Below are 27,684 nucleotides of genomic sequence, written 5' to 3'. Positions count from 1 at the left end.
ATGCAGCCCTATCAGCCCTGATACACTCGAGAGTGTGGCATCCGGGAGAAGATGATGACTTTGAGTCTGATTCCCAAAACGAGAACCCCTTTGCGACCCTGTTCGCAACCGATAACTGAGGTGTCCAGATGATGTTTTAAAAGGAACCGCTTGGGAGAAAGTGGTGTCCTTTCTGATGGAACCTGCAGCATGTTTGATGTTGTTTGTACTTGTACTGTTAAATGTTGTACGTTAGACCGGAATTTTTTTTTCCACAGCCCAATACACCACCCTTCTGACGTCCACTGGCAGTCAGAGAAACTAGTTTGGCCAGACGCTAGTTCAGAGGAACTCATCTGTCGACTGAAACACAGACCCCCGTTCGTAACTGCTCTTCTGGTTCGAGGGAAAGAACCACTACGGCAGCCCCCCACGATGACTACATTTCTTGCCCGTTCATGTCGGTTTCTCAGGCAGTGGAGAAACGGCTTGGGACTCGCCCTGCCTGGGAACCCCCCCTCTGGTCAACTACGCTCGGGTAGGGGAGACACGGCATTGGTCGCCGTCCTACCCGGGGACTCCACCCAAACCTTACCCGTCGCGGCCCATACGCACCTCATTTCGGCAAAGTTTTGTTTAAAAAGTTTTCTTTTGTTTTCAGGTGACCCTTAGGTTGCCAACCTTATGTTTTTTACATCCTGAAACATTTGGATGGTAAATTGCACAGTCTGCGAGACGGCTCGCACTGGTTCAGTATTTGTAAGTGTGTCTTGTCCTGAAATTCGGTTTGTTGGGAAAAAAATGAGGGAGTCACACATAGTGACCAATTATAAAGGGAGTAATTGGCACTAAAGGACAGACAGGCTATCATACGAGATATTAAACCAAGATAGTCACAGACACTATGCTTGTTTCCACAGAACACCAGAAGCTCCAGGACCGGAGAAGAGAAGAGAAGAGAAGTGAAAGAAGAAGAACCATGAGGACATCCTCCGCGTGGCTCATCACCCTAATGGACATTTGGTTGCGCGCGAACACGAACCCCCTGACCTCAACCCCTCCCTCAGCCGTTCATGATGCACTTCCCCATAGTACCCAGAGCCCAGTCATAAGCGACACCACACCATCTTGGTGTGACAGGTTTATAACCTGGTACTCGCTGTCCTACTTGATAGGATCCCTACTAGTATTGGCGATACTCTGCTGCATCGTACAGACTATTCGTCTGAGAAAATGGAGAAGGAGAGCCTTAGGTTCTCCGCACCCCGGGATATAGGATAAGATCCCCTATTTTCGGATATGACCAGACCCCTGAACCCCGCGATCTATAATAAAGAGCATTCGTTTGCGATTTGTTGTAAATAAAGAAATGTTCATGAGCAATTGTACAATCCTGAGCTTGACTGCCAAGCCAGAAAAGTGTGTATAATACTGCTATGATTTTGTTTGTATGGTTTCGGAAGTTAGTGTGATGAAATGTTTGAGTGAGTGTAATTTATTAAGGATAGTTAGAGGTTCCGATTTTCTTGTTTTGTAATGCATGTCCCTGTTTGACATAGCGCCCCTCAGAATTGTCAGCTAAAAATTTTTTGCATAGTTATGGTCAGTGTAGAGGCCATAGAAGAGCGCTCGCCGGGTCAGGGAATGAAAAACAACACAGTTATGTGATCCTTCACGCTTCGCGTTAGGATCACAAGGAGGGCGTGTAGCCACCTGGGTTGGCCAAGTCGCGATTTAAAATGGAGAACAGCAAAGGCTGAAGGGAAATTCAGCCAACAGAGGCAGAAACTAGCAGGTGCAAGTTTACTGTGTATTAAACTCTGCAAAAGCCCAGACAGCATCGATACAAGCAGCCACCTGCATAATAATGTAGCAGCCATCTACATACTAATAAGCGATCCCCGAGAACAATCGCAACATTTGGGATAAACAAAGCTAAGCCAGACTCCCTGGCACCAGCAGGAGCCAACACAAAAGAGGTTAATGGACACCTCAAGACCGCCCATCGATCAGGGAACCGCTCCAATATTGGAGAAATCGAACCAAGCGATTGGAACAAAGTCCAATCACCTAGAACCAGGTACAGGGTCCGCCCCGAAAGGCGGGAAGCCCCGGGGGACTATAAAGTTAAGCGCCCAAGTTCAAATCGTTCTTCTTGACCAGGTCACTCAGTAATGCAAACCAACCCTTGACAGTGACCGGTGCAGCTGCCGCCGAGATCCAGTAAGTCTTAAGTCAACGCTCGCTACGAGATAGGCGCTCCTAGCTACAAATCCGAACCAACTTCGAATCCCGCAGACTCAGAACCCGAACGAAAGGCCATTTGTTCCCCTGACCTGGTGGACCAGTCCAAAGCTAAGTATAGGCCTGTTAGTTGTAGAAGTAGCTTAGAAGTAGAATTTGTGCATGAGTAGCGATTACTGTGTATAATAAATGTGCTTTGATTTGAATCTTACTAATCGGTGTGTTGAGTTATTGATCATTACTTGAACTTGAACCTCGTGGCGGTATCATAAAGATACCTGGCGACTCGAGAGGAAAGGTTATAAAACAGAGCCAATCGAACCAACCAAACGTTAGCAACATAAGACAGGAGACTAGGTATAGTCGAAATAAGATAAGCCTAAAGATAAAGAAAATAGGAGGTGAAAGTAAAGATCAGCAGACCCGGGTAAGGAATGAAGAAAACAGAAGCTGTGGAAGAACAAATACAGTTATAATTATAGAATTTAAGTGGTGCTGTTCCAAGGAGGTTTTTAGTGACTAACTCTTTATGCGGCAAATTAATGCTCACACTGAATACAAGTTCATAGAATTTACAGTGCAGAAGGCGGCCATTCGGCCCATCGAGTCTGCACCAGCTCTTGGAAAGAGCACCCTACCCAAGGACAACACCTCCACCCTATTCCCACAACCCAGTAACCCCACCCAACACTAAGGGCAATTTTGGACACTAAGGGCAATTTATCATGGCAAATCCACCTAACCTGCACGTCTTTGGACTATGGGAGGAAACCGGAGCACCCGGAGGAAACCCACGCACACACGGGGAGGATGTGCAGACTCCGCACAGACAGCGACCCACGCCGGAATCGAACCTGGGACCCTGGAGCTGTGAAGCAATTGTGCTATCCACAATGCTACTGTGCAGTTAACTGCTGGATTAAACATGCCTGGCCAGAGGCCAATGATAAGTTGTCCACTCTGTGACTGTGCCTTCTCTTGAGATCCTCAGTTAGCACGAGACCCTTTCCCCTAATTTTGCTTCCAAAATTGTGTGAACCCTTCCCCACTGTGCCTGTAACCACCGTAGCCTTTTAGTAGCCTATTGATTCTGCTGTTTTCCAGCTTAAGATGCAGCCTGGTCCTTGGCCAGGTTAAACTCTTGCGGTCTCAAGAATGTTTCTCCATTGCTGTTGATCTTATGGTGAAGAGCAACTCTTCGTAAATGTTTTTTACATTTTCAAAACAAAAGCTAAATATTGTTGACAGTTTATCTGTGCACCACCATTCTCAATCACAAAGTCAGCATCTCAGATGTTTATCTTTAGAAGGAACAAGCTACCAAAGAGTAGTTGGAATGCGGAATTTGCGACCACAATGAACAGACGATATGAAAATGTCAGTTGTGTTCATGAGGACATAAGAGTGGTTGCTGCCAATGGGGTTTGATGGAAGTTCATCTGGAACATACACACTTGATCTCACCAGTTGGATCAAATGGCCTATTTTTGTGTGGTCTTTCTTGTAATACATGGAATTACATGTACCAATTAACACACCACACCACACACAAAACACACATATATGTGCACGCACATGCGCAACACACACCAAACACACAAGCACATACACATGCTCTCTCTCACCAGATCAGCTTCAGATTTACGCAGTTCTGTATGAGACGGCGGAGAGCAGGGACAGATTGGTCTGTGAAGGAGTTTGACCACAGGGACAAAACCGTCAGTGACTGGTTTTCACTGAGATCAGAGGCGAGATCCGAAGTACATGAATCTGTCAGGTCATTATTATCGAGTCTGAGGAGAGAAGGTAAGAATTAAGAGTAATAACGTGAATCAGAATCAGTTTTTATTTATCAGTTTACAATAGTTATAATGTTGAACAACTTTAGAAATAAAAGCATCAGAAATACAGTTTGGAGCAGCCTGGTACATACCGCAACTCCTGTATTTTACAACGCAGGTTCCTCAGAGCAGCAGACAGAAGTATTACTCCCGAGTCTCTCAGCTTATTATTGTTCAGGTTCAGCTCCATGAGTGACAGGCTTGTACTGAGAGCAGAAGCGAGGTCTTTGGCACAAGAGTCTGTGAGCTCGTTATTATTTAGACTGGAGGAATGGGAGAAAAAAGAGATCAGGAAAGGAAAACAGGATTATGAATGCAAGCAAATTATAACCTTCAACATAGAGAGATGGTAGCCTGGGGCGGGATTCTCCCCTACCCGGCGGGGCGGGGGATCCCGGCGGGGTGGAGTGGCGGGAACCACTCCGGTGTCGGGCCGCCCTAACGATGCGGAAGTCTCCACACGTTTAGGGTCCAAGCCCTCACCTTGAAGGGCTAGGCCCGCGCCGGAGTTGTTTCCGCTCCGCCGGCTGGCGGGAAAGGCCTTTGGCGCCACGCCTGCCGGCGGCGAAAGGTCTTCGCCGGGAGACGCATGTGCGGGAGCGTCAGCGGCTGCTGACGTCATCCCCGCGCATTCGCAGGGGAGGGGGTCTCTTCCACCTCCGCCATAGTGAAGACCATGGCGAAGGCGGAAGAAAAAGAGTTCCCCCACGGCACAGGCCCTTCCGCGGATCGGTGAGCCCCGATCGTGGGCCAGGCCACTTTGGGGGCACCCCCCAGGGGCCAAATCGCCCCGCGCCCCCCCCCAGGACCCCGGAGCCCGCCCACGCCGCCTTGTCCCGCCGTTCAAAAGGCGGTTTAATCCACGCCGGCGGGAGAGGGTTGACAGCGGCGGGACTTCGGCCCATCGCGGGCCGGAGAATCGCCGGGGATGGGCCCGCCGACCGGTGCGGCGCGATTCCCGCCCCCGCCAAATCTCTGGGAGCGGAGAATTCGGGACACGGCGGGGGCGGGATTCACGCCAGCCCCCGGGATTCTCTGACCCGGTGGGGGGTCGGAGAACCGCGCCTCTGGTCACCAATGTTGTGATACAGATTTTCAAATTTGCTGGTGTGTCACCATAGTGGGTCGGATTTCAAACAATGACGAGACAGAGTACGGGAATGAGATAGAGAATCTGGTGAACTGGTGCGACGACAATAATCTCTCCCTCAATGTCAACAAAACGAAGGAGATTGTCATCGACTTCAGGAAGCGTAGTGGAGAACATGCCCCTGTCCACATCAATGGGAATGAAGTAGAAAGGGTCGAGAGCTTCAGGTTTTTAAGTGTCCAGATCAGCAACAGCCTGTCCTGGTCCCCCCATGCCGACACGATAGTTACGAAAGCCCACCAACGACTCTACTTTCTCAGAAGACAAAGAAAATTTGGCATGTCCCCTACGACTCTGACCACATTCTACAGATACACCATAGAAAGCATTCTTTCTGGTTGTATCACAGCTTGATATGGAGCCTGCTCTACCCAAGACCGCAGTAAAGTACAAAAGGTTGTGATTGTAGCCCAGTCCATCAGGCAAACCAGCCTCCCATCCATTGACTCTATCTATAATTCCCGCTGCCTCAGAAAGGCAGCTAGCATAATTAAGGACCCCACGCACCCCATGCTCTCGTCCACCTTCTTCCGTCAGGAAAAAGATACCAAAGTTTGAGGTCAAGTACCAACCGACTCAAGAACAGCTTCTTCCCTGCTGGCATCAGACTTTTGAATGGACCTACCTCGTATTAAGTTGATCTTTCCTCTACACCTGCTGTAACTGTAACATTATGGGCGCGATTCTCCCAGCCCCGCGCCGGGCCGGAGAATGGCCGCAACCACGTCATGCCGCCCCGCGCCGGGCCGGAGAATGGCCGCAACCACGTCATGCCGCCCCGTGCCGGGCTGGAGAATCGGCGCACCCACGCCATGCCGCCCCGCGCCGGGCCGGAGAATCGGCGCAACCACGCCATGCCGCCCCGACGCCGGCGCGCGATTCTCCGAGGTGCAGAGAACCGGCGCCATTTGCACCGGCGCGTTTGGCACGGCGCCGGTCGCGGGCCGCTGTATGCGGCGGGGCCGCCAATTCTCCGGCCCGGATGGGCCAAGCGACCGCGCGGAAAAAGCAGGGTCCCGCCGGCGCCGTCCACACCTGGTCGCTGCCGGCGGGAACTCTGCGCGAAGGGTCGGGGCGGCCTGTGGGGGAGGGAGGGGGGCTCTGTCCCCGGGGGGGGGGGGGTGATCCGATGGGGTCTGGCCCACGATCGGGCCCCACCGATCGGCGTGCCGGCCTCGCCACCCCCGGGCCTACTTTGTTGCGCGTCCGGCCCCAGAACCCCCGCGCCATGTTGTGTCGGGACTGGAGCGTTCAATAAGGCCACCGCGCATGCGCAGGTTGGCGCATCGCCACTGCGCATGCACGGGTTGGCGCCGCCCCCAGTGCACGCCAGGAAGTAAGGCTGGAGCGGCATGAACCACTCCAGCACTGTGCTGGCCCCCTGTGGGGGACAGAATTGCTGCTGCCCGTGCCCGTTTCGCGCCGTCGTGAAATGCGACGGCACCGACACTCTGTCCCGCGATCGGAGAATTGCGCCCTCTATTCTGCAGTCTCTCCTTCCTTCCCTACGTACGGTATGCATTGTTTGTGCAGCATTCAAGAAACAATACTTTTCACTGTATACTAATACTTGTGATAATAATAAATCAAATCAAAATCAAATCAAATACAGAGTTTATTCATGCTGAGGTTTCAGTCAGACAGTCATTGATAATAAATGTAATCACGGGTGGCACGGTGACGCAGTGGTCAGCACTGCTGCCTCACGGCACCAAGGACCTGGGTTTGACCCCGGCCCTGGGACACTGTCCATGTGGAGTTTGCCCATTCTCCCGTGTCTATGTGGGTTTCACCCCCACAACCCTAAGATCTGCAGGGTAGGTGGATTGGCCCCACTAAATTGCTCCATCATTGGAAACATTTAAAAAAAAATAATGTTTATAAAATCACACACATTCTGATACTCACGACAGTTTCTGTATTTCACAGTCCGAGTTCTGCAGTGTCTCAGATAATAATTTCACTCCTGGATATCCCAGTTTATTATAACCCAGGTACAGACCCTCCAGGGACCGGTTTGTACTGAGGGCAGAGCCGAGATTCTCAGTACAAGAATCTGAGAGATCATTGTCAGCCAGCCTGGGGGTGAGAGTAAGTGTGTGAGGGAGGGAGGGGAAGAGAATGGAGGTAGGAGAGAAAAATAATATGTGTCATTGTTATCACAGTGTGTATTCGTTAAAGTAGTACTGATACTAATACTAATGCATAGTGTTGAAAATCCAGTCATAAACACGATTTTGCACAGTCTGGTACTTACCCGAGTGCCTTTATTTTACATTTAGGGTCCTTCAAAACCACAGACAGTAATTCAACTCCAGAATCTCCAAGATTATTTCCCTCCAACCTTTGAATAAAAGAGTTAGAAATGATCTGAAACGGGCCTCGGATAGACTGATTCTGTCCTTCTCTCTCCAACAGGTATGACAGGGACACGGAAAATTGCCAACTACTGCCATGTAAATGAAACTGCGCTTCATCTGGTTTGAGGGATGGCACGGTAGTTAGCACTGCTGCCTCATTGCACCAGGACCCCGGTTCAATGCCGGCCTTGGGTAACTGTCTGGAGTTTGCTCGTTCTCCCCAGTCTGCGTGGGTTTCCTCCAGGTGCTCTGATTTCCTCGCACAGTCCAAAAACGTTCATGTTAGGTGGATTGGCTTTGCTAAAATTGCCCCTCAGTGTCCAGGAATGAACAGGTTAGGTGGGGTTATGAGGATAGGGTGGAGTAGTAGGCCCAGGTAGGCTACTCTTTAAGAGGGTCGGTGTAGCTGAATTGCCTCCTTCTGCACTGGAGAGATTCAATGATTCTATATTGAGGGACAGTCAGTTTAATGATAGACTTATTAAATAGGGTGCTGACTGTGTGAAGTCATCAACCATTGAGAGGGTCATATTCCCCGATTATCAGAATTATCCTCCTTATCTCATTTCTATATAGGTGAAGCAAGTAATTAGCATAGCTTTGGGATGGTATCATTCGGAGCAAAGGGAATTAAATACAAAAGTAAGGAGGTTATGCTTAAGTTTTCCAGGGCATTGATGAGACCACATCTGGAGTATTATGTACAGTATAGGTCTCCTTATTTAAAGATTGAAGTAAATGCATTAAAACCAGATTCATACCAGAAATGGGCATGTTGTTTTATGAGGAAAGGCTGGACAGTTAGAGACAACTTTATTGAAATCTAGAAGATCCTGAGGGAAGTTGACAGGGTGGATGTGGCGAGGATGTTTCCCCCTGTTGGTGGGGGGAATCCAGAACTCGGTGTCATTGATTGGATCACTCATTTAGAGTTGAGGAAAATCTTTTTCTCTCACAGGGCAGCGAGACTTTGGGATTTTCTTCCTCTAAAGGTGGTTTGAGGCAAAGTCCTTGAGTATCTTTTAGGCAGTGGTAGATAGAACCTTGATAAGCAAGGTGGTGAAAGGCTATCAGGGTGGGCAGGAATGTGAATGCAAAATCCGATCAGCCATGATTTTATCGCATTACGGAGTAGGCACGAGGGGCCGAGTGGTCGACTCCGGTTCCGAACCCGTATGTTTGCATTTTGGTTTTTCACCATCGGATTTGCTGGAATGGACATAGTCTTCCTCTAACCATCTGGAAAGTAGTGATTTCTGTATTTCTATATTTATGCAAATCTATATAATATTTTGAAATGAAGAGTATTTTGAAACCACACAGCCATTGCTGTAAAATCCATCCTAGATTTTAAAGGAATATTAATGCTTTTCATGTATCCTCCAAGTTTGGAATGTCCAGGTGTATTTATTTATTTAATAATGGAGGGAATTTCATTGCTTTATTTCCAATTAAATTCACTCTCCATGTCAGGTCCGTTGACTGATGTATTTTGAGGAGACGTTTTGGAAGCTCTCTGCCTGTGGCAGATACATGCAATGATTTAGTGTTAAATTAATAGAGCTATTTCTGTAAATTGCCTGTGATGCACTCCGATTACTTGGTCACTCTTTATTGTGATGATTATTGGGAATAATTCTAAACAATTACAGTTGAAGAAAAAAGAAACACAGTTTTCCAAAAGCAGGGGAGTTTTCCTGCAGGAGCACTAACTGGACGGGGTCAGTTCTCAGCTTCGCAGTAAATGTAGCAAATTGAAGTAAACGTCAGCTGTGATGCATGGCAGGCAGCATATTTAGCTTATTTACTCAGTCTGCGTCTGGGCAATATTATACATGTATTCGATTTTAGATTATTTAGCTCTGTTGGCTGGATGTTTGGTTCATGGTGCAGAGTGCAGCTAGAAGTGGGGGTTCATTCCCATACCGGCTGAGGTTATTCTCGACCTGGCCTGGTGATCCTCAGGTTAAATCATCACCAGTCAGCTATCCCCCTTAAAGGAGGAAGCAAACTATGGTCATCTGGGACTATGGTGACTTGACCATTAGCTACAAAATTCCTGTGTTTCTTTGCACTTTTTAAATGTCTTTTATTCAATGAGCTGTTTTTTTCCAGATCACCGTTTTGTAAGCAACCCCCCTCAGTTGTCAATATTGGATCTCTGTCGACCTCTGTCGGGGTTTCATTTTCTTCCTTGGAATGATGCCCTGGTTCTGTGGAGGTGAATTTGTGAATTTGGCATTGTCCAATTCATAGAATTTACAGTGCAGAAGGAGGCCATTCGGCCCGTCGAGTCTGCAATTTGGCGCTTTTTTTCTGGATTGCACATTCTTTGATTTAAAGAATGCAGTAAACAACGATTTAACAACCTTGTGAACAGAATAAACAAACAATGAGTTACCTCAACACGTGGCATTTCTGCAGTGAAGGTTTGAGCCGCTGCAGCCCTTCATACTGGATGGAGCAGTTCCGCAGATCGAGTTGTTTTATTGTGTGGCAAAGTTCAATGGCATGTGAGAGGACTGCACAGTCTATCGGGCTCAGGAACAGTGCTTTCTGAGAGTTAGAATCTCCAAATTGTAGTCTCTCCATTGAGCCCACTGTGTTCTGAGCCAGTGTTTTATTCTGAGACTCAAACAGATAGTGGAATGTGTTCAGCAGGTTCCTTTTCCCAGTTTCACTCTCTGTGTTTCCGATCTGTCCTTCAACCTTCTCCTTCACCCAGTCAATCACTCGACAGGTTGTTTGATGAAGAAACGGACCCAGAAACTCCTCCAGGGGCCGAGCTGCCTGTGGGGAGGAGAGACCAGCAACAAAACGGAGAAATATCTCAAATCTCCCATCTTTGTCACTGTGGGCTTCACGGAGGAGTTTCCCAATGTCCCCGGGAGCTGGAGTCAGGAATTGTGCGAGTGCAGCTACAAACTCCTGGATGGTGAGGTGTGGGAATGTGTAAACCACACTCTGGATGGAACCATTACTCTCCGATATTTCCAACATGAACCCAGACAGGAACTGGGAAGGTTCCAGATCGCATTTGATCAAATCTTCATTTCTAAACACAATCTTCTTCTCAGCGACTCCTGTGAAGGCCATCTCACCAAGCTTCAGTAACACATCGCGGGGGCTTTCAATCTCCCGGCCATGGTTTTTCAGGATGTTGTAAATATAGTAGGAATATAGTTGGGTGATGGTCTTGGGAACTTGCTGCTGTTTCCTGTCACTTTGCGTAAAGAAGGGGCCCAGTGACAGACCGAGGATATAGCAGTAGGAAGGGTTGTAACACATGGTGTACAGGATCTCGTTCTCCTCCACATGTTTGAAAACAGCTGCTGCCACCGTCTGATCTTCAAAAAACTTGTTGAAATATTCCTTCCGTTCTTCACCAACAAATCCCAGGATTTCAGCCCAGACACTGATCTCAGCCTTTTCCAATAATTGTAATTCAGTTGGGCGGGTAGTCAACAGCACCGAACATCCTGGGAGCAGTTTTTTCTGTATTAAACTGATCACTATGTCAGAAATCTCACCGCGGCACTCTGGGTCCATGCATATTGACTGAGGTACTGTGCCTGTTTGAGCATCAGGAAATGTGATACTGTCCTTGAATTCATCCAAACCATCGAATATAAAGAGCAAACTGGCTGGATTTCTCCAGAGTTCTTCCACAACTTTCTCCAAATAAGGGTAGAACATGAGAATCAGATCCTTCAAGGTTGCTGTACAATTCATGGCGTTCAAATCCCGGAATTTAAAACTGAAAACAAATTGAAAGTCTGGATATGTTTTCCCAGTGGCCCAGTCGTAAACTATTTTTTGTATTAGTGTCGTTTTCCCAATTCCCGGGACTCCACTGACAACTGTTGAACATCCTGAATTAAGTTGCACAACATTTCCGTGTGCTGCAGGGACCAAACTGACGTCTTGGGAAAAGCAACTTCTGAACAATTGGTCAGCACGGATTTTTTCCAGTTCCCTTCGGAGATGCAACTCTCTCCACTCTTCATGGTCTCTACCACGTGCCAGCAATTCATGTTCTACTAGTTTCCGATGACGGACAGGAGAAATGATTGTCAACTCAGCGTATCGGGCATCCAACTGGGAAATCTTAATCTTCTCCTTTAGTAGAATGGTATTCAGTTGGAGCATTCCAGTTTGCTGGCAGAGCATTTTCTTGTGTTGTTCCTGAGCATCTTCAATTAAAAAATAGTTGTGACACTGTTTTGTTGGATGATAAACCACAATATAATTTAATTTATACTTTGAATATGAATTACTTCTGTCTCTGAAAAAACAATTGATAATTTTGGGTTTGACCACAATATTAATGTGTCAACTCACTGGGATTGAACATCCCAAATTTAACAAATGTTAAATGGAGCAAAGGATATGTGAATGAAGTCTTGGGTGGGATTCTCCGACCCCCCCGCTGGGTGGGAGAATCGCCGGGGTCGGCGTGAATCCAGCCCCTGCTGTCCCCCTAATTCTCCCGCCCTCCCAAAAACCGGCTCGGCGTGAGTCGCGTCGCCCGCCTCGGAGAATGGGCGCCGGGGCTGCCAGAAATCTCCGGCCCGCAATGGGCCGAAATCCCGCCCATCTGTTGCCGGTCCCGCCGGCGTAAATTGGAGTAGGTCCCTTACCGGCGGGACCTGGCGGCGCAGGCGGGCTCCGGGGTTCTTGGGGGGGGGGGTCACGGGGGTATCTGGCCCCGGGAGGTGCCCCCACAGTGGCCTGACCCGCGATCGGGGCTCACCGATCCGCGGGCGGGCCTGTCCTTCCGCAGCGGAGGCCGTGGTCCTCTGACATTACCGGTGCGGAAGCGAATCCCTCTGCCCATGCGCAGGGATGACGCCAGCACGTGCTGGCGCTCCCGCGCATGCGCCGACTCGTGCCGGCCGGCGGAGGTCCTTCGGCGCCGGTTGGCGTGGCGCCAAGCCCCTTTCCCGCCAGCCGGTGGGGCGCCAACCACTCCGTGGCGGGCCTAGCCCCTGAAAGTGCGGAGGATTCCGCACCTTTGGGGCGGCCCGACGCCGGAGTGGTTCACGTCCCGCCGGGACCTCCCGCCCCGCCGGGGAGGGGTGAATCCCACCCGTGGTTTCTCAAGCTGATTTAGATTGTAGAAGGCTGACGACAGAACTGTCAGCATGAGAGCAAAGTAGAGAATCCTGGGGTCCAGGAGACCAGATTGCAAGCAGCGAATACAGTCGACTCACTTGAAAGATGTACATACAAATCAATGCTTCATCTGGAAGGCGTGTTTGGGGCCTCGGATGGCGAGGAGACAGAGGAGATAAAAGGATATCCTGTGTTTGTACTGCAAGGAGCTGTGAGAAGGGGATGCTGAGGGAGACCGAGGAGTGGACCTTTAAGACACATCGAACCTTTGAGGATGAACGTCAATTACAAACATTGTTCCATCCTATCACTTTGCACTTTGAACTTTTCTGTGGAAATTGGGCATGAGCCTGGATATAAAGCAAGCAGGATATTGCTTTCAGACCATTCTACAACACGCCAAGTATTGAGTTTGATGTCAGTGGATTTGAACATCGGGTGGGGCAAACAATACAGCTTTACCATTTGATTAGTGCCTGAGGCCATTTCTAAGCTTCCCCCTTCTAGAAATGAGAATGCAAATGGTCAGCATCAAACATTTCATCAACAAGCATTAAACAAGTTGTCGGTAGTTTCAGTTTTATGGCCTACCCGTCAGGTAGTTGGGTATGTCTGATGTCTCTTCTGTGATGGTTATATAATGTGCCATGTTCGGCCCTGTTTAAAACAAATAGTTTCCATGAACTCGAATATGCATATGAGCAACCAATTTTAGTAAATTATGTGATTTTAGATTTGAAGTTAAAATCAGTACGATTACAAGTTACCTTGTTGCTCGATTTCTTCCAATATTTTGCTCAATTTTGGTACGCCTTGACGCATTTTCACAAAGGATTTCCACATCGCCCTTCGGGCCTCAGCACCTTTCTCCATGACCAAATTGAAAAGAAGTTTGGAGCTTTCAGCCTTCTCTCCGCTGTCCGCGAGCTCACTGACTTTCTGAAAATACCAACAACCAACACATGACAGCGTGAAGGACCGAAATCTAACTGCGTGGAAGACCGAAATATGGAGGGGAAGGATTTTCCATTCCTTCTGCTTGCAATTATCAGGTTCTGGTCAAGAGCTGAATATTTTATAAATGTGTTGCTTCAAAATGATTGAAATGAATCAAATGGACAGGTAAAAAGAAATTACACTGTTTCGTGTGACGTTTTGCCAAAGCCTAAAAATCACTCGGTTTATATTACAGGATATCAACTCCATCAATGCATTCCTGACAGTCGCTGCATTTACACACATACTATCCCTATTTCACCTCACAAATGTGTGTCACCCTAGGCAGAATGACATTCTTTCAAAAACATTCAGCACGCTAAGAGCTATCTGCTAATTTTCTGATGTACCTCTGTAGTATGGATTTGCTTTGCTTCCATTCATTCCACATTGATTCTTGCAGGATGTGGAAAAGCCATTGAAGTCGGTGTGTTTACTTTTTGAAAGTTGCAATTTATGGACTCCCTAAATATCTACCCATTCCTTTTTTAAAAATAAATTTAGTGTGCCCAATTATATATTTTTTAAGGGGCAATTTAGTGGCCAATCCACTTCGGGTTGTGGGGGTGAAACCCACGCAGACAAGGGGAGTATGTGTAAACTCCACACGGACAGTGACGCAGGGCCGGGATTCGAACCCGGATCCTCAGCGCCGCAGTCCCAGTGCTAACCACTGCGCCACATGCCACCCTATCTGCCCATTCCGAACTTGCTTTATTCATCATGACAGTTTTGCGTCCAGTTATGTCCTCCTTGTAGCAGACCTTCCTGCTCACCTTGATTATCAATGTGCCACTTACCGGCATAATCATTATGAGCAGGAGAGTGTGTGTTCCATGCATTTGGACCAGTGGGAAACCTGGGGCGAAATTCTCCGTTATCGGCGGAAAGTCCGCCGATCGGCGCAAAAAACGGCGCAAATCCCACTTGCGTCACGTCATAGAAATGGGACGATAGTCTCCGGCCCGAAGTGGGCTAGCAGCGACGTAACGGGATCCGCGCTTGCGCAGTGGTTCACGCCGTGCAGCGTCATACGCGCCGCACGGCGTGACGGCTCATAAGGCCGCACTGCTCCCCCCCAACCAACCGGAACACCCGACCGCAACACCCGACTGGATGGCTGGCCGCCGCTCAGCCCCGAGGTTCGAGTCACGCGATGTGGAGGCGCTCCTGGACGCGGTGGAGCAGAGGAGGGACGCCCTGTATCCCGGGCACGGCCGCAGAGTTGCCCCACGCCACAGCCGGCGTCTGTGGAGGGAAGTGGCAGAGGCCGTCACCGCTGTGGCCCTGACACCACGGACAGGCACCCAGTGCCACAAGAAGGTGAACGACCTCGTCAGAGCAGGCAGGGTGAGCCTCCCCATATCCCCCCCCTCCCCATATCCCCCCTCCCCATATCCCCCCTCCCCATATCCCCCCTCCCCATATCCCCATATCCCCCCCTCCCCCATATCCCCCCTCCCCCATATCCCCCATATCCCCCCTCCCCCATATCCCCTCTCCCCCATATCCGCCCTCCCCCATATCCCCCCTCCCCCATATCCCCCATATCCCCCCTCCCCCATATCCTGCCACCACCCCCTCCCCATATCCCCCCTCCCCCATATCCCCCATATCCCCCCTCCCCCATATCCCCCCTCCCCCATATCCCCCCTTCCCCATATCCCCCCTCCACCATATCCCCCCTCCCCCATATCCCCCCTCCCCATATCCCCCCTCCGCCATATCCCCCATATCCCCCCTCCCCCATATCCCCCCTCCCCCATATCCCCCCTATCCCCCCCTCCCCCATATCCCCCCTCCCCCATATCCCGATATCCCCCCTCCCCATATCCCCCTCCCCCATATCCCCCCCTCCCCATATCCCCCCTCCGCCATATCCCCCATATCCCCCATATCCCCCCTCCCCCATATCCCCCCTCCCCATATCCCCCATATCCCCCCTCCCCCATATCCCCCCTCCCCATATCCCGATATCCCCCTCCCCATATCCCCCCTCCCCCATATCCCCCATATTCCCCCTCCCCCATATCCCCCCTCCCCCATATCCCCCATATCCCCCCTCCCCATATCCCCCTCCCCCATATCCCCCATATCCCCCCCTCCCCCATATCCCCAAGTGAATCCAGCCCTAACCTTAACCTCTGCAATGCACGCGCAACCGATGGCGTGCATTGATATACCTGCCTAACACTGTTGCCTTTTACCCCTGCCACCACCCCCCCCCCCCCCACAGGAGAAGCGCGCACACAACAATAGGGAGCATGTGAGGACTGGAGGAGGGCCCGCTGATGAGAGGCCACTGACCGTACACGAGGAAAGGGCCCTGGAACTGGCTGGCGGACCTGAGGACCGGGAGGTTGCTGATGCAGAGGTCGGGGGCCCACCAGCAAGTGAGCCACCGACAGCCCGTCCCCATATCCCCCCTCCCCTATATCCCCCTCCCCCGTATCACCTGATCACTGCCTGATGTCTAACCATGCATGCTTCATTGTGTATCGCAGGACCAAACGTCCAGGCACCCATCCCCGCAGGTGCACACCGCCCGCAGGATGCCCCTCGGAGACCACGGGAGACGGAGAGACCCGCACCCTCCAGCATGCGATGCCCGCAGGATGCCCCTCGGAGACCACTGGAGATGGAGAGACCCGGACCCTCCAGCATGCGACGCCCGCAGGATGCCCCTCGCACACCACGGGAGACGGAGAGACCTGGAGCAACAGGGAGACGACACCCCCGTCACGTGCGGGAGCGACCACCCAGCGATGAGGGGGGCAGCCACAGGCCCCCGTCACATCCAAGCCAGGACACCCCTACCCGGGACACCACTACCCAGGACACCCCTACCCGGGACAGCACTACCCAGGACACCCCTACCCGGGACAGCACTACCCGGGACAGCACTACCCAGGACAGCACTACCCAGGACACCCCTACCCGGGACAGCACTACCCGGGACAGCACTACCCGGGACAGCACTACCCAGGACACCCCTACCCGGGAAGGCGAAATACCGGACAGTGACTCAGAGTGGATGGGTGGAGACGAACCCCCACCCCAAAGTGCCATGGAGTCAGAGTGGGATGAAGAGCACGACACAACGCCACTGCTGTCACCAACACCCTCCACCATCGCAGAAACACTCACCACGGTTGGGCACTTTAGTGATGAGGCGTCTGGTACACTCACTGGTGCGCACAACACAGCCGTCCCGGTACAGCAGGTGGAGGTAGGAGCAGCAGAGGGACCGGGCGGTCGGAGGGCAGCCCAGGCCAAGCGAACATCTGCCGCCCAGATGGATCCCGGGTTCCTGCAGTTACCACACCCACACATAGATCCAATGCAACCACCGACCCGGAGACGAGCGAAGAGGGTGACGGGTGGCTTGCGGCGGCTGCGGTCGCAGGTGGAGGAGTCCACCCGCGTCCAGGAGCTGGGAGTGGTCCCGGTCATGCGTGCCACCCAGGCTGACACCGCACGGGTGGCGTCCGCGGTGGAGGCAATGGGTGCGACGGTGTCAGACATGGGGAACGGTTTGCGAGGCCTGGGGCCTTCCGTGCAGGTGGCGTCTGTGGCCCAGGAAATGGCTGCCCTCTCACAGGAGGCCATGAGCCAGTGCCAGCGCCAGATGGCAGAGGCGCTCAACGCCATAGCCCAGTCTCAGCAGGCCATGGCCCAGTCTCAGCAGGCCATAGCCCAGTCTCTGCAGGCCATGGCCCAGTCTCTGCAGGCCATGGCCCAGTCTCAGCAGGCCATCGCTGAGGGCATCGGCGCCAGTGGCCATGTGCGAGCCGGCGTCGCACTGTCACAGACAGGGTTTGCCAACCCCCTGGGCTCCATGGCTGCAAACCTGCAGACCCCTGTCGATACCAGCACGGGCCTCCAGGACTGGCAGCGCCAGATGTCGGGGGGGCGTCGGATGGCCAGTCCGTTCGCATCCCCCACCCATGTAGAGGCCTGGGGGCCATCGGGCACCCCGAGGGAGGAGGAGGTGGTGTGGTCCGTCCCGGCTCCCTCTGTAGGGGAGGTCCCGGTACACCGCGACACCTCGGACTCCCCCCCTTCCGTCCCAGGTGCATCGGGTGGGCAACGGGCAGGACAGGCTGGCAGCTCGCCATCCCAGTCGCCCGGGCCGCAGCCTGGCCCATCTAGGCCAGGACGCCCAAGGAAACGGCCGCCAAAGGGATCCAGTGTCAGAGGGCAGGAATCACAGGAGTCCACCTCCAGTTCTGCTGTCCCGTCTGGGGAACCACGTAGACGTAGTCAAAGGGCCCGTAAGGCCAAACAATTAGACACTGAGTAAGTTGGCACGGGTGCAGGGCACAGATGAGTTTTAGGGGCTAGGGCACGTGCATGAACTCCTTTGGTTATTAAAGTCAATGTTACACCTACCGAAGCTGCCTTTGTGCTCTGCCCAAAGTGTGCGGGCGTGTCATGTACGTTGAGCGCAAGTGTGTGTGTGAGGGGTGGTCTTACCTCAGCCCCAGGTGAGTCTGCCCCCTTCCCCCTGGGCCGCCATCAACATCCCCCGGGCAGAGGACGGGACCGTGCGCTGCAGTGTCACAGCCGCATGCAGGGATGGTCCGGGTGGATGATGGTACTGTGGCCATGGGTCAGACATAGTCCAACGATGTAGAGCCAGGAGCTCATCGCAGGGCGGGTTGTCATCATCCTCCATGGCCTGTGATAGACACGCGTCCACCCGCAACTGGGTGAGCCCGGCCCGTTGTGCCGCCGGTGGATCGGCAATGGGGGGGGGGGGGGGCGGGTGGTGTGCATGCGGGTGGGGTGTGTGGGGTTGGGGAGGGGGGTGAGGGTGCTGGGTGGGTGGATGGGTGGGGGGTGTGGGTGGTCGGCTGTTGCCATGGTGTGCGGTCTGTGGCCATACTACCCGATTCCCACGCCCATCTAGTCAGTGAAGCGGGCGTCTATCAGTCTGTCCCGTGCCCGCTGGGCCAGCCGGTAATGGTGGACAGCCACCCGCCTGTGTCTACCCCGTCTGCCCTGACCATTGCCCCCATCCCCCTCATCTGGGGAGGACTGTGCCTCTTCCTGCTGCTCCTCCACTCCGCCCTCCTCTGCCTGCGGCACATCGCCCCTCTGCTGGGCTATGTTGTGCAGGACGCAGCACACCACAATGATGCGGCCGACCCGATCTGACCGATACTGGAGGGCGCCCCCAGAGAGGTCCAGGCACCTGAAACGCATCTTCAGCACGCCAAAGCACCTCTCGATCACTCCCCTTGTCGCTACATGGGCATCATTGTAGCGGTTCTCCGCCTCATTGCGTGGCCTCCGTATAGGCGTCATCAGCCACGATCGCAATGGGTAGCCCCTGTCGCCCAGCAACCAGCCCCTCAGCCGGGGATGGCGTCCCTCGTACATGCCGGGGATGGATGACCGCGACAACACGAATGAGTCATGTACACTGCCTGGGTGACGGGCGCAGACGTGCAGGATCATCATGCGGTGGTCGCAGACCACCTGTACGTTCATCGAATAGGTCCCCTTCCTATTAGTGAACACGGCCCTGTTATCTGCAGGTGGCCGCACGGCGACATGCATCCCATCGATCACGCCGTGGACCATGGGGAACCCGGCCACGGCAGAGAAGACCACGGCCCGGGCATCTTGGCTGGCCCGGTCCACGGGGAAGCGGATGTAGCGGTGCGTCATGGCATAAAGGGCATCTGTCACTGACGGATGCACCGGTGCACCGATGTCTGCGATATGCCGGACAGGTCCCCACTCGGTGCCTGGAATGACCCCGTTGCATAAAAGTTCAGGGCCACCATAACCTTGACGGACACGGGGAGAGGGTGTCCCCAGCCAGTGCCAAGCGGTGACAGGTGTGCCAGCAGGTGGCAGATGTGTGCCACGGTTTCCCGGCTCATCCGGAGTCTCCACCTGCATTCCCGGTCGGTAAGGTCCTGGTATGACTGGCGGAGCCGGTACACACGGGGCGCCCTCGGGTGCCTCCGTTGCCGTGGGGCCGCGACGTCCTCCTCCCCCTCCTCGTCCTGTCGGTCAGGTGTCCCTCCAGCCTGGGCTGCTGCCGCCTGCCCCTCTGCGGCAGCCTGCGCCGCCTCTCTGGCACGCTCCTCCTCCTCCTCCTCCTCCTCCTCCTCATCCAGGGCAACATAGACATGAGCGGCTGCCACCACGGCGGCCAACATCGCTGGATGATCTGAAAACATGACGGCCTGGTGGGGGGGGAGGGGAACGACGACAAGTCATCATTGCCCATATCCCCTCCTCCCCCCAGCCAGGTGGCATGGACCGCAGGGGTCCAACTGTTGGACCAACTCATTTGCCCTCCCATCACCCTCCTCGGCACGGACTCCCTCCCCAACCTCCACCCCAGCACGGACCCCCCCCCCAACCTCCACCCCGGCACGGACCCCCTCCAACCCCCAACCTCCACCCCAGCACGGACCCCCCCCCCCAACCTCCACCCCGGCACGGACCCCCTCCAACCCCCAACCTCCACCCCAGCACGGACCCCCTCCAACCCCCAACCTCCACCCCAGCACGGACCCCCCCCCAACCTCCACCCCGGCACGGACCCCCTCCAACCCCCAACCTCCACCCCAGCACGGACCCCCCCCCCCAACCTCCACCCCGGCACGGACCCCCTCCAACCCCCAACCTCCACCCCAGCACAGACCCCCTCCAACCCCCAACCTCCACCCCAGCACGGACCCCCCCCCCCAACCTCCACCCCGGCACGGACCCCCTCCAACCCCCAACCTCCACCCCAGCACGGACCCCCTCCCCAACCTCCACCCCAGCACGGACACCCCCCCAACCTCCACCCCGGCACGGACCCCCTCCCGGCACTCCCCCGGAGCCCAGCCTACTCTAACCACCCCCCCCCCCCGCAGCACACACACACACACACAACCCGAGACACACCTCTCCTCACGCAATCAGTCTGCGGCCACGCCATTTCCTGCCCAGAGCCAACCCCCCAGGCCGTCACTCACCTCCACGCTGGTAGGCGTGAGCCTGGAGCACCGGGTCACGCCGATGAAAAGGAGGTTTGATTCACGTCGACGTGAACGGTCATCACGTCGACGGGACTTCGGCCCATCCGGAAGGGAGAATATCGGCAGGCCGAAAATCGGCTGCCTTGCGCAGACCCGTGACATTCTCCGCGGCAGCGGCGCCATTAACGCCCCGCCGACATTTCTCCCTTCGGAGACTTCGGCGGGGGCGGGGGCGGGATTCACGGCGGCCAACGGCCATTCTCCGACCCGGCGGGGGGTTGGAGAATGACGCCCCTGATGCGTTTCTAAGAATATTGACCGGAATTCTCTGGCCGTTGGGATTCTCTGCTCCCGCCTGCAACGCACCCCTGCCCACGGGTTTCCCGGTGGCGTGGCTTCAATAGGAGATCCCATTGACGAGCGGCGGGAGTGGAGAATCCTGCCAGCAGCGAACAGCGCACTGTCAAGAAACACAAGGCTGGGGGAGCGGAGAATCCCACCCAGTATTAAAGGATATGCATTTGTAAACACTGTACAACATGAACATTACTTATTATATCCTTGCATTGTGTTCTTATGCATGTATCACCCTTTAATGTACTTTGAATGAGGACAATCACTGATCTTGTTTAACATTTGTAGTTAGTGACTGTATTCGTGGTTCAAGGCACTTAAAGATGTACAAAGCCAGGCTCTTCATGCCCCTTTACAGTTAGAATCAAGCCTCTGCCTTTGCATTTTATTTGTATGTTTGGATGGTCACTTATCTAGCACATTTCAAAATACTTCACAACTAATGAAAAGCGTTTGAAGTGTAGAGCGGGATCTAATGGACAAGTTTCTAAGGGCGGAATTTAATGGAAAATTTTCCAAGTTCATTTGTGGCAGATGTTTCCGGGAGTTTCCTGTCGGCTCTGTCAGTGATTTACCCACCGCTGTCAAACAACACTTTGTCACTTCTTTGGGCCCTGGCGTGTTTCTCACCGCTTGCCCACACTTCGAATTTCATTCAGCATTGGCGAACCGAACTCAGAGATCAGACCGACATTTTTAAAGGGTTTCTCAATCACCAGGGCCCCCACCCGTCACCTACCCCAACCACCCAGAGCCCCCTTCTTACCTGCCCCGCATACCCTCCACCTGTCATACACTCCCTCCAACCTCCTTTCATGGTCTTGACCCCCTTGGACCCTGACCCTTGGCAGTGCTTCCCTGGCACCCGGGCATCCTTTCACTGCCAGCCTGTAAGTGCTCCTGCCAGCTGGCAGTGCCACCCAGGCACCTTGGGAATGCTAGGGTGGCAATGCCAAGGTGCAGTGGGAGGGCCAGGGGACCACCCTGCACTATCACTATCCCTGGTCACCTCAGGGCCTCTGGTGGCCTGGGAGATGCCCCGCGTGTGGACCAGAACTGAATGGCGGCATGCTGCATAAGTTCATAATGTAGAAGAGCAAAATTAGACCATTTGACCCACCGGGCCTGCCCCGCAATTCAATCATGGCTTATTTCATCCTGGCCTTCCTTCCCTATTCTTCTCTAGCTCTCCTCTCTCTGGGTGGCTGCCTCTATCCCCCCCTTATCTGTTCCCCCCCTCCTTTCCCCCACTGCCCCTCCTCCTCAGCTAGCTCTGTCCCGTCCCCCCCGACTGACAGCTGCATACAAACAGGCCTGTGAATAAGTTTGTGAATTTGCTCCACATGGTGTGGAACCTCTGTTCGGACCCTCTTATTTCGGATTTGATCAGTGGAATAATTCACGGGTGTTTTTGTGACAGGTTGGCGAGGGAAAAGTTTCATAAAAATTGAACCGATGAGGGTAGGTGGGAATTAAAGTTCGGTGTCGAAGAGTATGAAGTTCTCAGAATATGTGGAGAAGGCAGACTGGTTTCTGATAGCAGTGAAATTAACAAACAGAACATGGGTTTAGTTTATAGAATTTGAGGAGTGCTGAGAAGCATTTTTTCACCCAGAATGTGACCAACATTCACTGCCTAAAAGAGGGAGAAACGTCATCACATTAGAGGAAAAAAATGGATATGCATTTGAAGTGCTGTGATGTACAGGGTTAGAGACCCAAGCGCTCCAAGGTGTAAATAAGCTGACTACTTGTTTTTCTGCTATCAAGGACACCATGGTTCAAATTAGCACCATCAGTGCCATCATTATTTATCTGTTTTTACACTTCCAGTGGAAGCCTCAGTTATCAAGAATGATGGATTCTCTGCCATCGGGATGCTCCGTTTTGCCGCTGCCCGGGGGTTTCCCGATGGCGTGGGGCCGCCCCACAATGGGAACCCCCCATTGACCAGCCCGCGTAACGGAGCACCCGCTGGCGTGCTGAACCTGAAATTTGGAGTGGCGAGACAGAGAATCCAGCCCATAGAGTGTTTGCGACTTGGTAAGAGGCTCTTTGATTCATTGTGTCTGCACTGGCCAACAAGTAGCTATCTGTTCTAATCCCATTTTCCAGCATTTGCCCCGTAGCCTTATATACGATGACATTTCATGTGCTCATCTAAATACTTCTTCAATGTTGTGAGGGTTCCCGCCTTTACAAACCTTTCAGGCAGCGAGTTCCAGATTCAAACCACCGTCTTGGTGATAAAGTTTCCCCAGACTTCCCCTCTAACCCGCCTGACCCTTACTTTATGGCCTGCTTATTGACCCCTCCACTAAGGGGAAAAATTCCTTCCTATCCACCCTATCTATGCCCCGCATAATTTTATCTCCCCTCAGCTTTCCCGGTTCAAAGGAAAACAACCCCAGCCTCTCCAGTCTCTCTCGATAGATGAAACGCTCCAGCTTAGACAACATCCTGGTGAATCTCCTCTGCACCCTCTCTAGTGCAATCACTTCCTTCCTATAGTGTGGTGACCAGAACTGTACATAGCTGTGGTCTAACCAGCGTGTTATACAGCTCCATCATAACCTCCCTTCTCTTATAGTCTATGCTTCACCTGATATAGGCAAGTTTCCCACATACCTTCTTAACTATCTGTCCAGCAGTCTGCGGGATCTGTGGACATGCACACCAAGGTCCCTCTCATCCTCTGTACCCAAAGAGTCCTACCACTGATTGTATATTCCCTTGCTTTGTGAGTCCACCAAAAAGGCATTACCTCAGTTTTCACGGTTAAATTCCATTTGCCACCCATCTAACTGTTATGGGCCATGGTTTAGAGAACCCCAAAGTGTATCATGGAGTTCACCTGACCCACAACTTTTCCTAGATTGTGGTATGGGGAGCACACGGCCCACTCTGCAGGTGCGGTACAGCAGAAATGGAAAAGTATTTTTTAAAGCAAAACAATGTTTATTCTATGAACTCAAGTTAACCTTTTCTCCACTTGCCTGATGTTCTTGCCCAGTAAAGTGTTCCTCGTACGTTAACACCAAGCTGACACCCATCCCTGCTTCTTCAATTGCCTGTTCTAATCTATCCTGGAAGAAAATCGTCACCTTGTACAGGTCGCAATCAGTGAAGTTCTCAAGGCACTGGCAGACAGAATCTGTGAACATAAAAGTGTTTAAATCTTTACATTGTGTCATGGAAAGTCGAGTCTTCATTCTGCTGATAGTTTTAGTTTTTACCCATTACATTTTTTTGACGTGAATGGAAGCAATGGGATGGATTCTCTGGTTCCTCAGCCGCATGTTTCCTGGTGGAGCGCTGTTCGCTGGCGGTGGCATTCTCTCAATGGGATTTCTCATTGAAGCCACCCCATGCTGCCGGCAAATTCACACGCGGGGGTACAATACCGGCGGGAAAGGTGATCTGTAACAGCCGAAGAATTCGGCCAATATTTAAGCTCATCTTTCACGGGCTCCCAAGTTGATTATGAGAACCTTAAGCTTTCGCTCAAAGTTACAGTCACCCATTATTCTGACACATATCAGACAAGTTGGTCAGAACATTAATAGTGAACAGATTTAGCTGTTGCTCATTGTAAACCGCAATGTCAGTCGAAAACAGACTGAAGAATCATCACTGAACCTCTCTCGTCACTAAATGAACATTAAGATGATCTGTGATCATGTGTAGATCAAATTGCCATTGTAATTTGGTGATAACACATTTAAATGAAGTACAGTGGCTCTTTTACAAGCTGTTGGGACATACAATTCATGCCACTATCAGACAAGACATGTTTGAGTTAATGTAATGTGTTGATGGGACATCTTTACCTCCTGGACGTGGGGTAGAATTATAGAAAGGAAATTGGACGCAACATTACCTCTGATTCATCCAATCTGGTTTTAAAGTTCGATGAATCCATGTAAAATGATTTGAAATATCTATAAAGATCTTTATGTTCCTCAGTGAGTAACATGTTTGGGACAATAAGCCAGGCAGACCAGTAAAAGTCAGCCTAATTAGACTGATTACAATACATTTGGATGCCACATTGGTGATTGCAGCAATTAGTGGGCAGGATAGATATGAGTCAGCAATAAGTGAATGAGTGCTTTGCTTCTCTTATATTACCCTCCGAACAGAGGGAAGGTAAGTACCATGTGAGGAAATGCGAATGCTAATAATCAATACTTCCAATCTCAACATCCCCCAAAAAACAGTGCAGGAAATTCAAAGCAAATCCACAGGAGGTGCAACTTTAGAGTTTGTCTACATGACGATATCCCAGCTATGTCCAAGGCGGAAATGACTGACAGCATATGTGTCCATTATAGAGCTGCTAGCACTGATAGAATCAGTACTGATTACAGAGCTGGTACTGCAGTCTCTGCTGAATATAGAGCTGGTATTATTTATTGAATTATAGAGTCATTTGCAATACTTAACTGGTGGTATCTGTGGTGTTAATAGAATTGATCTTACTGGAAGTATCTGCACTGATTAAGGAGCTGATATAACTCCCAGTTATGATGTTAAAGCGAGTATCTTAGAGCATAGAGTCAGTTGTTCTGGCACAAAAGGTCTACAAGTCCATACCCGTAGTCAGTAAAGCAACCTAGTCAGTCCCATTGCCCTGTTTTACCCCTGCAGCTCTGTAAACTTATTTCCCGCAAGTGTCAATCCAACTTGCTTTTGAAATCATTTCCTCTTCAACTGCCCTCCTAGACAGCGCAGTACAGATTATATAAATTCTTCCTCACATGCTCCTCCCCTCTCACCCCCACACCCGTGGCACAACCTCCCCAACCCCACAAATCTCTTGTCAAAAACATCAGCTCTGAGTCACCTGATCTTTGCACCATCAGCTGATGGGAACAGCTTTTCATTATCTGCCTTATCCAATAATCTTGTGTGCCTCTATCAAATCTTCCCTCAATAATCTTGCGTGCCTCTATCAAATCTTCCCTCAATCTTCTTTGCTGGAATGAGAACAATTCCAGCTTCAATAACCTAACCTGCCGGCTAAAATCCATCGTCGTTGGAAGTATCCTCTGCACCTTGTCGAGAACACAAACATCAATTCAAAAGTGCGGTGACCAGATTTGGGTGCTATAATCTACTTGCGTCACAATCAAAGTTTTATACAGGTTCAGCATAACGTCCTTGTTTTCATACTCAGTGCACCCTATCGAAAAGGCCCAAGACCTCACATGTTTGGTGACTTCCCAGTCAATATGTCTTGAATATCTATGCAAGTGAGCACCAAGGTTTTTCTCTGAGCGGGAAGGTGACACAGTTGTTAGCACCTTGGGTGACTGTGTGGAGTTTTCACTTCCTCCCTTTGTCTGTGTGGAGTTTCTCCCGAGTACTCCGGTTTCCGCCCACAGTCCAAAGTCCAAAGATGTGCTGGTTACGTGGATTGGCCCTTAGTGTCTAGGTTAGGTGGGGTTACAGGGATAGGGCGGGGGAGTAGATAGGGTGCTCTTTCAGAGGGCCGGTGCAGATTAGGTGGGGTGAAGCAGGGGCTGTTTAGCACAGGGCTAAATCGCTGGCTTTGAAAGCAGACCAAGGCAGGCCAGCAGCATGGTTCAATTCCCGTAACAGCCTCCCCGAACAGGCGCTGGAATGTGGCGACTAGGGGCTTTTCACAGTCACTTCATTTGACGCGTACATGTGACAATAAGCGATTTTCATTTCATGAATGGCCTTGTTCTGCACTGAGGGATTCTATGGTTTCAGTCGATATTGCATCTCCCCATCCCTCCTGCTGGAATCCATCACTAGGCTTTGCGGTAATAAATTCAATCTGACATTTGTCTGCCTGCCTGGGGAGGTGGTGGCATAGTGGTGTTGACATTGGACTAGAGTCCCGGGAAGGATGGATGGGGGGTTTTGGAGCTGGCATCGGGCAGGGATTAGAACAATGGGGGACCTGTTCATCGATGGGATGTTTGCGAGCCAAGGGGCGCTGGAGGAGAAGTTTGGGCTACCCCCGGGAAACGCTTTCAGTCACATGCAAGTGAGGGCGTTTGTGAGGCGGCAGGTGAGGGAATTCCCGCTGCTTCCGCCATGTAGGATGCAGGACAGGGTGATTTCGGGTGCATGGGTTGGAGAAGGCAAGGTTTCGGCGATTTACCAGGAGCTGAAGGAAGAGGAGGAGGCCTCGGTGGAGGAGTTAAAGGGCAAGTGGGAGGAGGAGCTTGGGGAGGAGATAGATGAGGGTCTGTGGACTGATCTGAGTAGGGTTGATTCTTCCTCCTCTTGCGCTAGGCTCAGCCTAATACAGTTTAAAGTTACTCACAGAGCGCATATGACAGGGGCGAGGTTGAGTAGGTTCTTTGGGGTGGAGGACAGATGTGGGAGGTGCTCGCGGAGCCCAGCAAATCACGTCCATATGTTCTGGTCGTGCCCGGCGCTGGATGGGTTTTGGAGGGGTTTTGCGAGGACTATGTCCAAGGTGGTGAACGCCCGGGTCAAGCAGAGCTGGGGATTAGCATTATTTGGGGTATCGGACTAGCCGGGAGTGCAGGAGGCGAAAGAGGCCGGTATTCTGGCCTTTGCGTCCCTGGTAGCCTGGCGGAGGATTTTGTTACTGTGGAAAGATGCGAAGCCCCCTCGTGTGGAAGCTTGGATCAATGACATGGCAGGGTTCATCA

At 52.0% G+C, this 27,684-nt stretch overlaps 1 protein-coding gene across 1 annotated transcript in view; it reads right to left on the bottom strand.

Annotated features, from left to right (window-relative positions):
* Nucleotides 1–27,684, bottom strand: part of LOC140411323 (uncharacterized) — a 196,212-nt gene that overhangs the window by 14,297 nt on the left and 154,231 nt on the right. The window contains exons 18-24 of the mRNA XM_072500444.1: nt 13,457–13,628; nt 13,281–13,346; nt 9,976–11,767; nt 7,472–7,558; nt 7,123–7,293; nt 4,157–4,327; nt 3,849–4,016 (exon numbers count right to left, since the gene is read on the bottom strand). Of these exons, the coding sequence (XP_072356545.1) occupies nt 3,849–4,016; nt 4,157–4,327; nt 7,123–7,293; nt 7,472–7,558; nt 9,976–11,767; nt 13,281–13,346; nt 13,457–13,628 (2,627 nt within the window). The remainder of the gene's footprint in view (nt 1–3,848; nt 4,017–4,156; nt 4,328–7,122; nt 7,294–7,471; nt 7,559–9,975; nt 11,768–13,280; nt 13,347–13,456; nt 13,629–27,684) is intronic.

This window comes from Scyliorhinus torazame, chromosome 4, assembly GCF_047496885.1.
Source record: "Scyliorhinus torazame isolate Kashiwa2021f chromosome 4, sScyTor2.1, whole genome shotgun sequence".
NCBI classification, from domain to species: domain Eukaryota; kingdom Metazoa; phylum Chordata; class Chondrichthyes; order Carcharhiniformes; family Scyliorhinidae; genus Scyliorhinus; species Scyliorhinus torazame.
Note: the sequence above shows the minus strand (reverse complement) of the source record. Positions and strands in the feature narration are given on the sequence as shown.